At 43.2% G+C, this 12,153-nt stretch overlaps 1 protein-coding gene across 1 annotated transcript in view; it reads left to right on the forward strand.

Moving 5' to 3' along the window:
* The window catches only part of LOC108794037 (ribosomal protein S6 kinase alpha-5-like), a 42,672-nt gene that overhangs the window by 25,147 nt on the left and 5,372 nt on the right, over positions 1–12,153 (forward strand). The window contains exons 12-14 of the mRNA XM_018565008.1: positions 2,828–2,921; positions 10,067–10,237; positions 10,322–10,513. Of these exons, the coding sequence (XP_018420510.1) occupies positions 2,828–2,921; positions 10,067–10,237; positions 10,322–10,513 (457 nt within the window). The remainder of the gene's footprint in view (positions 1–2,827; positions 2,922–10,066; positions 10,238–10,321; positions 10,514–12,153) is intronic.

The following is a 12,153-nucleotide window of genomic DNA, read 5'->3' on the forward strand; positions in this document are numbered from 1 at the left end:
GGGTGGATCCCAAAAAATATTGTCAGGATCTTTACTGGCTGCAGCGCAGCTCTGCACGCGGTAGTAGCCCGCTAGATGCTGAGTTTGGGTCACAGGAGTACATGTAAATGTACTCCTGTGACTTAAAAAGAGAACTGAAGCCAAAAAAGGGTTTAGCATTAGTTCTTATTTAATGAGCACACCATTTGGGCTGAGCTTTAGGAGCTACTACACTGATTGGTAATGTTATACGCCAGCAATACTCCCATGTTTTGGTGGTTAATGCGCTGAGGAATTAAATGCTGAGCCACTAACTGGAGGGTCATATGTGCACAGTCCCTGTGAATTTTCCCTTCACTGCCTGGATGTAGTTCATGCTGTACAGGTTTACCTCTCAGCCACTGCTTCCATTAGATAGACTTTTTGTCATTTCTGATGGTCCCCATTCACCAAATTTGGGTGGCTCAAGCTTATGGTCTTAAGGACAAGGTTCCACTTTTTCGTGTCCAGGAGCACTCTACTAGGTCTATGAGTGCCTCTTGGGCTTTTAGACATGAGGCAACTGTTTGCCACCTGGTCCTCTGTTCATACATTCTCTATGTTGTATCAGGTGGATTTTCAGGCCTCACCTGATGCCAGCTTTGGGTGTGGGGTCCTTCAGGCAGCTCTTTGAGCCTCATGCTGCCCCTAGTTTTATTATGTTATTTATTATATTAGATATGTGAGCCTGTTTTGTTTGCTGCATTGTCCACCCATCAGTTGGACTACTTTTGGATGTCGCAGTTGTATCAGAATAACTGAATCCTTTGCCTCGTAATAATCAATACACTTAAAAGCCGTTTCTTCAAGTTCATTAAGTGACACAGGTTCCACCTCTGAGTTGTTGTGATCTATTGCCTTCTACAAAACTGAAGCATGCTCAGAGCAGGAGGTTTACACCTTGCTGGCCAACAGCTTTTTTGTTTATCAGTATCTTTATACTCCTGCAAACCAGTGTTAATTTTGACAGCACATTTCAATTTAGTTTTAGTCATAGTCTTTTGACTAAAATGCCATTTAGTTTAAGACATATTTTAGTCATCTGAATTGTTTTAATCTAGTTTTAGTGGGCTAAATATGATAAGATTTTAGCTGACTAAATCTTCAGTAGATTTAGTCTACTAAAATATAGTGCATTTAGTTAAAGAGTAATGTAAGAATTTCTCTAGAATTTCCAATCTCATTATATACTCTTGGAGTAAACATCTGTTGATCTGTTATTACTTATGGTATTAAGGTTTAAACATGCAATAAAGACACATATTTAACTGTTGTGATATATAACATGTCTTTATTTATCTTAAAATTAGATTAGACCAAGTCTTATAAAGAAACAATAATATTAAGGACCAGTAATTAGATATGTATTAATTATAACAACTTCCTTTTTGACATTCTTCATTCTTTCAAGCAGAAGTGCAACTCTAAAACATTAAAATGAAAACCTATATTGGCTGTAATGCCATTGCACATATTACCTATTAGCCGTCCATTCAGGATGGAACTGGAAGTCCAAAGAGATTCGTTCTGATTGGATCTCTTCCCAAATTGTCTCTCCCTAACATTTTAGTCTAGTTTTAGTTAGTTGACTAAAATGTCAATATATTTTTGTTATAGTTTTTAGGAACGTAGTTTTCATTTAGTTTTAGTCTAGTTTTACTCACTGGAAAAGTGTTGTTGAAGAAAATATGCCGAAAATGATTAGTAGACGAAATTAACACTGCTGCAGACAGAAGTATAACCCGGCCATATCAGAATAACTTAAAGTGTATTTCCACTTTGGCAGCCAAATTAGGATGACACCTATTTTATCATTGTTACATGTTCCTATTCACATAGCTTCAGCTGAAAAAAATATAAAAAAATGCCTCTTACCGTTTAAATTGCTTTTACTTGTGTTGGGGTTTCTTGGCTTCCTTAGCCGCCATAATTCCCGCTAACACTCATCCCTCCCTAGCTGCCTATTTTGTGGCCTTTTGGACAGGTCAGAAGCCGCACATGAGGCCCTCTGTGTTTACTAAGTTGCCCATCACTGCATTGCACAGTGCTATCCATCAGAGCTTTCTGACAGTAAGATGATCTCCATCAGTGTCCAGTCACAGGCTGGGGTTGGTCTTGGACCAGGCTGTACTTCTCAACTGCAGTATAGTCTAAAAAAAATATATAACGGATTGTAAGATCTGACTGTGGTCAGTCTGGTAGGAGAGCCTGTAAGGATGGTAGAACAGAATAACAAATCCTTTGGCAGCAGCTAAAAAGCTAAGGTTTGTGTAATTCAGTTGTATATTTAGCTGTGTGCTTTCAGATTTCAGTTCAGTTTTAAGATAATAATTGCATTAGGTAATGTGTTCTTCACCTGTAGAATACTGACTAAAGTAAGCTAAATTGGGAACTCTTAGAATTGTTTCTTCCTATGTTCTTGGCTCAAACCCAAAGGGCAGAAAAAAAATGAACATTCTTTCTTCAGTAGAAATTGTGTATACGATCCTGGGTAAAATCATGTTTGTACATTTTTAAAGTAACAATGACAAAGTCTGCAAATTTATTTTTTATAGAAATATACTGCTATTTGTTTATTTACCATTACATTACCTTCCCTGAAAGAAGGCACCTTATTAATGGAAAAGTGCAGCAAAGCAGAGAGGCATTCAGAACACTTAATAATATGTTATGTAAACTCATGGCTAGTAATTACTTAACCACCAGGAGTACATACTGCAGCAGAAAATGTAGAATTCTAGTGAAGATTCTGTAGCTAATTGAGTTGGTGTTTTAGCATTTTGGTTACCTGTCCTCTTCTTTTTTCTAGGATGGAGGTGAACACTCAGCGAGAAGTGGCAGCTCTGAAGTTATGTCAGGGACACCCTAACATTGTGAATCTTCATGATGTCTTTCATGACCAGGTCTGAATTAGTTTCCCAAGAACTTTCCTTATTTCTTTTTACCCATTTTTTATAAAAATTGGCAAATTGACGTTCAAGTTAAGCTGGCTATACACCAGTGGTTGATAGGGTTAAATTGATGATTCATTTTTGAAAAAGAAATCGAAGGAACAGGATGGAAAATTTTTATAACAGTAAATTTGTTTTTTGTTTGAGAAACTCCATTTATTCCAAAATCGAATATTTAAATCAAACGAAATTTCAAACGACATTCTACAAGTCTTCAATCGAATGTTCTGACAAGATTTTTCATAAGAAAGTTTGTTCCAAAATCTACTAGTGTATACCCAGCTTTAGTCTGCACCTGAAGTAGACGCTGTTCCTTCCATACAGCATTTAAGATTAACATTGCTCTTATATGGTTGTCAGATGTTGGCACGAGTTTATGAAATAAGCACACACCCTAGTGATAGCCAAATTTCAAAAAGGATTGCCAAGATAAATAATCCTTAAGGGCCTGTTCACACGACGTCCGTTTTGTGTGCTGACCGGCTCTGTACGCTGCTGCACTCAAAATGCATCCCAATGTATCCCTATGTGTTTTATGGGCTCCAGTTCTCACGTGCGCAGTCCGTTCAGCTTACGACAGAAAAAATACTGCATGTCACATTTTGTCAGGTCAGGAAATGCAAAAATGCATCAAAAACGCACTGCACTGCAGCTAACATACTAAGGCCTTGTTCACACCAAATGCAGAGCAGATCCGGTCAGGTTTCTGCACACGCAGTGCAGTGGGTTGTGCCGCGTTTTTGATGCGTTCCGGGCCGGTTTTGGTAAAAAAAAAAGATTTTTTTAAAGTTTAACATGAACTTTCAGGCACTTGCATGCGTTTTTGATGCGTTCCAGAGCAGGTAGGGCTTGCCGCAGTTTTTTCACCTGCTCTGGATCTGGTCTGGATCTGCACGCTGCGATGTGAACTGGAGGTCAAAATACCATAGGAATACATTGGACACAGTTTTGATCCGGTCTGCACCTGCTCTGGTCTGGATCTGCTCCGCGCTTGGTGTGAACAAGGCCTAACAGCCCCACTCCAACGCATCAAAAATGCAGCAAAAACGCACTGCATCAGTCTGCAGATCCGCACCTGATCAGGACCTGATATCATGTGAACAGGCCCTTAGAATCTCCATAAACAGAAAAGTCTCTCATGCTGACAAGCAGATAAGACATTTATCTATTGTTCTGAGCACTGGTGCAGGAATAGCAAAATAATTGTTCCTTCTTTCCTTATGTCCATTATCACTTAAAGGAGAACTATGAGGTGAGTGAAAATCACTAATGCTCATAGTTTGAGCCGATGTGTGACAATGAAACTGTCACACGTCGGCTCAATAGATCGAGAAGTGAGTGAACACATACCCGTCGCTCGCTCACTTCTCGATCATCTCCCTGCAGAGAGCCGTGACTGTCAGTCACGGCTCCCTGCAGGGATTTCCCCTCTCCGATCCTCCAGCACTTACTGGAGGAATGGATGGGGGAGGGGGGCGGGCATAACTGGCTCTGCCTCTACATATGCAGAGCCAGCTGTCGCCCACGCAGCTGGGTGGATCTCGACAGTAATGTCGGGATCTGTCCCGGCTGCGGCGGTCTCATTATACGGTGAGCTGTAGTTCGCGATATACTGAGCTTTGGCTCACGGAAGGATGCTAGTTTATGTCCTCCCGTGACCCTTAAGAGAACTATGGGGGAAAAAACTTACCCTATAGTTCTCTTTTAACCCCTATACTATACTGACTGATTGTCCCCTGCCATTGCCACATGCTTTTGTTTGTTTTACAAGATTTTCTTAATGCATGCTTACAATGGTTATAGTACAGAACCACACAGAATCAGATTCTACGATTAGTCACTTCAGAGTTGAACAATGAAAAATGACTTCTGATTAGCCTATTACTACTATTCGCTGCATCTTTGCAATAATGTGTAGTACATTTCCCCATGTTTTATCCCTTTAAAAACAATGCAAATACCTGTTGACAAATAAATACCTGTTGATCTGCCAGAGATGCAGTGTGTTGCACTGAAATCCCAAGCAGTGTTGTCAGCCCTGCCCAGTTTCCTACTGCTAAGCTACAGAACACACCTATCATCTCCGTAACATAAAGAGTAGGTGTTCTGTAGTCCAGTGGAGGAGAACTCAAGAAGAGTTATTTACACTGCTTAGGATTTCACTGCAGCAGAGGCAACATTGTCAGCTTAAAGGAGAACTATGAGGTGAGTGCTTTTCACTCAGCCTCATAATCTGAGCCGACCTGTGACAATGAAACTGTCACAGGTCGGCTCAGTAGATCGGGAAGTGAGCGAACACATACCGGCGCTCGCTCACTTCTCGATCCTGCCACTGCAGAGAGCCGTGAGAGGGGAGTGACTGGATTCTCCCCTCCCCTGTCCGATCCTCCAGCGCTGACTGGCGGAACGGACGGGGGAGGGGGCGGGTACAGCTGGCTCTGCCTCTAGATAGGCAGAGCCAGCTGTCACTTACGCAGCTGGGCGGATCCAGACATAATTGTCGGGATCTGTTTCAGCTGCGGCGTCTCAGTATAACGCGAGCTGTAGCTCGCGGTATACTGAGCTTTGGATCACGGGAGGACGCTAGTTTGTGTCCTCCCGTTACCCTTCGGAGAACTATGGGGAAAAGCCCTAACCCCATAGTTCTCCTTTAAACAGGAAGTTGGGAGCTCACTAGGCTTTTGGCAGGATTAACAGATTTTGTTTTGCACTTACAGTGTTTAAAAAAAAACCAAAAAAAACATGGTGAATTGTGCATTTATTATAGAGATGTGCTGAATATGTTTTTGCCCAGCCACTTGTTCAATTGTCCTATGATATTGCTGTCGTGCTTATTTTCAAGTCTCTGTGGCAGACACTTGATTATAAAAATGCTTGATAGCTCTGGTGTTACTAAGGATTTACTTTTTTATGCTGCTAGACCACTGCTACCAATAAAAGGTACCTGCCAGATGAAATCAAAAGGAATACATACTTTTTCCACTAACCTATGAACTGGGGTGCTTTAAGTGGACGTTAGAGCTGATGACCATTTTTTTGATAAAGATTGTGATGGGTGCTTCTCGGTAAATCATCCCTTTTCTTTCTTGTCCATTGAAGGAAAGTCTTTCACCTTCAAGTTATACTGCTGTTTACAGGAGGATTGGACACTGGCAAATAAAAAACTGTAGGCATGCCAGGATAACCCCTCCTACCACCAGTATGCCTCCGGTTTTTCAGCTCTTCTGTTAAAAGACTAATCTATCCTTTGCTAGGATTTTTTTCATTTTTGTTCAATCTAGACTCTTTTATTTCGCTACTAGAGCTGGTCTCTACGATTGTAGCTATCCAGCGCAGCAGTCCTCTGCCTAATTTTTGGAGTGCTGCGTCCAGACCCGCTGGACTTGATGTTGGGACCTAGCCTCAAAGTGTCCTTTAGGCACTAGGTTTAACAAAAGGTGCCTTGCAGACTCTGTTCTGGTAACAAGTTAGCCACGGAGCTCTTTCCAGGTCCAGAGCTGCTGGCATTGCCTCGCGCTTGCACTGTCTCTGAAGACTCACTCCATGTGTAAGCCTGTTGGGCTGAGCACCCAGAATTACCTTATTTGTGTAGGTCAATGGGTGACTTTAAATTCCCCGTTTCCTGCTGTTTTTCACCATGGAAGGGGTCAACGCTGTGGGACTGTGCTGACATCATATGTTGAGTGGAGTGTTGCATGCGCACAGTCTGAGCTTTCTTTCCTTCCATATAGCATAGTTTCTAGACACAAAGGGGAGCAAATGGCTGGAGCTTTACACTTCAGCTGTGATGGCCTTCTGTAAGCATCTCAGTTTGTCTCCCACATTAGTCTTTTGTCAATACACATTGTGGCAGTGCATGGCAATACCACGGTGTAGTATGGCAACTTTGGCTCTCAGGACTCTCAGCCAGAGGGGCTGAGAGGTTCCACAATGTGAATGCCTTTGGAGAGGAGGAACTGGCTGTTCAATTCCTTCCAGGTTTTCCAGACTATAGTGGGATGGGATCTCCAGTCCTGGGGCCAGGTGTTGCCAGTTCCCAGGTTGAGCTGATCAGGTGGCTGAGAGCAACCTTATTAGGAAGCCAGTCCCGTGCTTTAGAGGAGAGTTGTGGGTGTGCTGTAGGCACACGGCTACAGGCAGATGCTGCTGCGTGCGTGAGCACAGGTGACACAGCCAGGAAGGCTGGAGAGGGTTGGTGACCCTGAGATCCCTGTCGGGGAGACAGAGAGGGACAGTGACCCATTAAGGGTGAATACCAAAAGTCTTGGAGCTGAGGGAAGCTGCTGAGGACGGTATATCCAGGGAAAGTCCTGGGACTATAACACTGGGAGTGTATGGCTAGATGTCGGTGAGACCAAAACATGATGTGTTAATGAGAGTCCAATGAACTGTTATGTTTCGTTTATGCTGAAGAAAAGCAAGTTGTTTTGTGAAGTTCCTGGACTGTTCACCTTTTGAATGAATAAAGACTGTCCTTTTATGTTAGTCGGCTTCAGGAGTGGTCACTTAGCACTCACCATTGTACTATATTCCCCAAACTATGACAACATGTGAGGTTAAAGTGCTGGTCTGTGCACCCTGCGTCCAAGGAGCACCTGACCCACATAGAAATCAAAGGACAACATCTCTTTGGACCTCCACTTAATATTAATATTATGATCAAGGATGTCGCTGGAGGTAAGAGCACCAACAAATTTACTCAAGAACCAGCCAAAATTTACATAGTGGGTGCCCGTGTTTGAAGGAGCTGGTCGGAAAATATTTGTACTAACAGAACTGGCAGCCAATGGGGTCTTCTGGACCATGGTGTCTTTGTTCCATTTATTGTGTCAAAATAGTTTCAGGGGTTGTACTCCATCCTGGTCACTTTTATTCCGAAACGGAACATCCACCTATTTGGGGCCAGTAAGTCCAAAAATCTACCAGATCTACCATGCCCTCCCTTTCCCGGAGGAGCTTTCTGGATCTTTCAACCCCTCTAACTTTTCAGTCTCGCCCGTGCTCTGCAAGTGTTCACCAGGGTGCTGGCCCCAGTGTTAGCCTTAGTGTGTTCTCATGCCATCCCCTTGTAGGATACTTAGATGATCTCCTGTGAAAGGAAAATGTCAGCGTGCGCTCTGTTGGACAACATCCCTCTGATTGTTCTGAGGTTTCAACAATTTAGTTGGATCCTAAATCTTCAGAAACTGGTGCTGGAATAGTCTCATTCAGTTGATTAATGACAGCGTGGTGGTGCGCATCAGCCATCAAGGAGCAACAGGTGATATTGTTGCAAAAACAGAGGTTGTTTAGATCCCGAGCTTTACATTCTAGTCCTGTTAGATATGCTCTTCATAGTTGTGAACAACTGTTGGACAAGGTCTTCCAACTTGTTTCATTTACTTTGCAAGTGGAGGATACCCAATGTAAACCCCCTGATGTCCTGATTTTATCACTTGCTGAACACATTCCTCTCCAGGTGCAGAAATCCTCTAGCTGTAGCATTGGATACTCTGCTGATCAATACACTCAGATCTAGGCTTTTCCTCTTACACTTCTGCTTCACAGACTTGAAATGGAGGGCTTTCTGGAGATCGTCTCTGAGAGGTGAGTGTCTGATCCGATCTGAAACTTCATCTCTGTTTGAACCTGTAAAGGGCTGAGGCCTAGATCTTACTTCTCAGCTATGGCAGTTTCCAATATTTTCCTCAACCAGTAAATCATTATTTCATCCTTGTTCGACTACAGTTCAGGCTGTGGGTCACTATCTCTCAGCTACTGATTAGGTTTTGTTCTTCTCTGATAGATCTGTAGGGTGATTTCATTTCTCACGCCACCATTCTTGGTGCTTCAGGCAGACTAGCTTCTGGTATCAAACATTGGTGTGCCAATGCAAGGTCTGGTCTCACGTTTCTGGTACAAGGGGAGGTTGTGGCCTCACCTGATGTCAGTATAGTCCTTTATGCGTCTCTTTTGCTGTATCCAGTCCCCAGTTTTTTCTATCGTTCACGTTGGGCCTTTTAGAGATTGTTTGCTGTGTTGCCCACCACACAGTTGGACTTCTTTTGGATGTCCTGAAGGTGAAAGATTCCTGTGTCCCTCGGCAAATGAGAAAGAAAATAGGATTTCATTGAGGGATGCAGGTGCCATCTCTCTGTGTTTATGATCATGCTCTCGGTACTGCTTACTTAGAAGGGGTTATCCTGGGCTGGCCTACAGTTTTTTTTTGTTTTTTTACCAATGTCTAATTATCCTGGAGGTGGCAGTGTAACCCAAAGGTTCCTGTGTCCCTCAAAGGACTCCAAGAAAAGGATTTTATGGTAAGTACAAACATAATATTTTAGGCATGGATGCATTCTTCCCTGTAAAGTGATGAAGCATTTCTTTGGTCAGAGTCCCTCAATAGTTTGACTATGCAGCTTCTACGTAAAGCAGGCTTTTCAAATTTTTCAAATGTATGAATTTAAGTGCATATGCCAAGATAAAATATAACTAAGGAAATATGTTTCCAATATATTCCTAGTGTATTAATGTGCTAAAATGTGCCTCTACCAACCAATAGTCAGGTGAGCTGTCTCTCACACAACATTATATTATGCAGACAATTGACTCTAAAAGGAGTCAGAAAGATGGCTATGATTTCTGCTGGCTGTTCTCGGTTCATCATCCAATTAAAATGAGGGGCTGGAACCGTGGAAGGTTATTTATGTTGCAAACGCATATCACATATCTTAACCCAGCTTTTGCTGAAGCCAGACGAAGGATTCACACTGTTAACTGTTAATATGCCTTGTATTAAAGCAGCTAGTTCATTTAATTGGGCTGCCTAATGCACCAAAAAGGTGCATACACTATTTTTTTGTAGTGCAGTGCACCACAACGCACAGTAGCGCGTTACCGTGCATTGTGGTGTCCTGCAACGCAGGTGCATTGGGGTGCCATTCAGAAAAAATGACACCACAGGGTACCACAGTGAAATAGTGCAAACCTGGCCTAAAATGTAATAAGTGGTATTGTTCTTTACCACATAAAAGTCCACTTAAAAATACACTGAACATATACTTACTTGCTATTTTACCTTACTTTGTGTCTTTTTTATTTTATTTATTATTTGGTAGTATCATTCATATGTTGTAATGGAGCTCCTGGATGGTGGGGAGTTACTGGACCGAATAAAGAAACACTCGCGTTTCACCGAAATCGAAGCAAGTAAACTTATGCGCAGCCTTGTGAGTGCTGTATGTCGCATGCATGAAGCTGGAGTTGTCCATAGGGACCTTAAACCTGAGGTGAGGATGTATTAGTAAGAAAAGGAAAACCAATGATAAGAAGCTAAACGTTATTTATTTACAGCATCACTTTTCTTCATACAGAATCTATTGCTATCATCGCCCGGTGAAGATGCTGTTTTGAAGGTTATAGATTTTGGGTTTGCTAGACTCCGCCCTCCAGGGTCCCGGCCATTACACACTCCTTGTTTTACACTGCACTATGCTGCCCCAGAATTGCTGTCACATCAGGGCTATGATGAGTCATGTGATTTATGGAGCCTGGGTGTCATTATGGTAAGTGTTCCCTGACCTTATATACCTTGCTGGAGCCTTATTAGCTGTGTTCCTGCTGCTATATTACCTGTTATTGCAAAATGTTTGAAAACCTTATTTTAAGAGGCAATGAAAGATACATAAAAATTCCATGATGACCTAATTCTCCATCATATGAACAATTCCCACATCCTTCTGCTGCTATTGCCAGAACTGTAGCATAAAGTAATGGGTACACAAGCTGTTGCTGAGTAAATTTGTTGTTCATCAACATTCACAGTGACAGAAAGACTTCAGTTTCTTCATTCTTGTGTATACTGCTTGGAGATCTGTTTCTGTAAAAGAAATATATATCATTTGTGTATATCATGAACTGCTGCCATCTTTACTGCTCAAGCTTTTGTATATGTTGATATAATAAGTGTTCCAAGCTGCCAGATGGTTGGAATGTCTAGTCTCATGATTTAGGTAGATGTGCCAAGCCAACCTAGAGCCAGATTGGCCAAGCCAAGGAGCAATTAAATACTGTCAATCTGCGAGACAGAAAAAATCCTGACCCCTGTCTGTGGTATCTTCCAAAGAAAGAGATACACATGGATGATAATTAAAGCTGCACTCGGGAGTTTTCATATTCAAAGTGCTGAGCAAGGTAGCATTTTGGCTGCAATTTCTACACTTTGCCTTACAGAAGAGAAATGGACAGGGATATATCTGCCCTTAAAGGAGAACTATGAGGTGAGTGCTTTTCACTTACCTCATAGTTCTAGCCGACCTGTGACAATGAGACTGTCACAGGTCGACTCAGTAGATCGGGAGGTGAGCGAACACATACCGGGTTCGCTCGACTCTCGATCCTGTCACGGCTCTCTGCCATGACAGGGGAAGGGGCTGGATTCCCCTCTCCCCGCTCCGATCTGCCAGCGCTGACTGGCGGAACGGACGGGGGAGGGGGCGGGTACAGCTGGCTCTGCCTCTAGATAGGCAGAGCCAGCTGTCACTCACGCAGCTGGGTGGATCCAGACATAATTGTCGGGATCTGTTTAAGCTGCGGCGTCTCAGTATACCGCGAGCTGTAGCTCGCGGTATACTGAGCTTAGGGTAACAAGAGGACGCTAGTTTGTGTCCTCCCGTTACCCTAAGGAGAACTATGGGGAAAAACACTGACCCCATAGTTCTCCTTTAAGGGTTTACACTTGGACTTGTCTTGCATTATCTTGTGTCTCTGTTAATGGTATAGTGTTGCAGTATTTCTTTGTGCACATAAATTCCTTACGAGGGTCAGAAAAGCTCATTATCACCTCCTATGATAGCTCTAGAGCAGGCCTTCTTAAACTTTCTCCACTCGTGACCCCTTTTTGCCCGAGGAAATTTTGAAGGGACCCCAGCGTCGGACGGTGTCTCTCCCCTCTTTCCCCCCAACATCGGTCGGTGTCCCCTCTTTCCCCCAACGTCGGTCGGTGTCTCCCCCCCCTGCGTCGGTCAGTGTCTCTCTCCTCTTCTCCCCCAGCACCAGTCAGTGTCTCTCTCCTCTTCTCCCCAGCACCAGTCAGTGTCTCTCTCCTCTTCTCATCCCTCCCCCCAGCGTCAGTCAGTGTCTCTCCTCTTCTCTCCCCCCCAGTGGTGATGGCGGTCCTGGCCGGGGACTCAGATCGCGACCCCCC

The sequence above is a fragment of the Nanorana parkeri genome, unplaced genomic scaffold, assembly GCF_000935625.1.
Source record: "Nanorana parkeri isolate BGI_ZX_2015 unplaced genomic scaffold, ASM93562v1 scaffold25, whole genome shotgun sequence".
Classification (NCBI taxonomy): Eukaryota; Metazoa; Chordata; class Amphibia; order Anura; family Dicroglossidae; genus Nanorana; species Nanorana parkeri.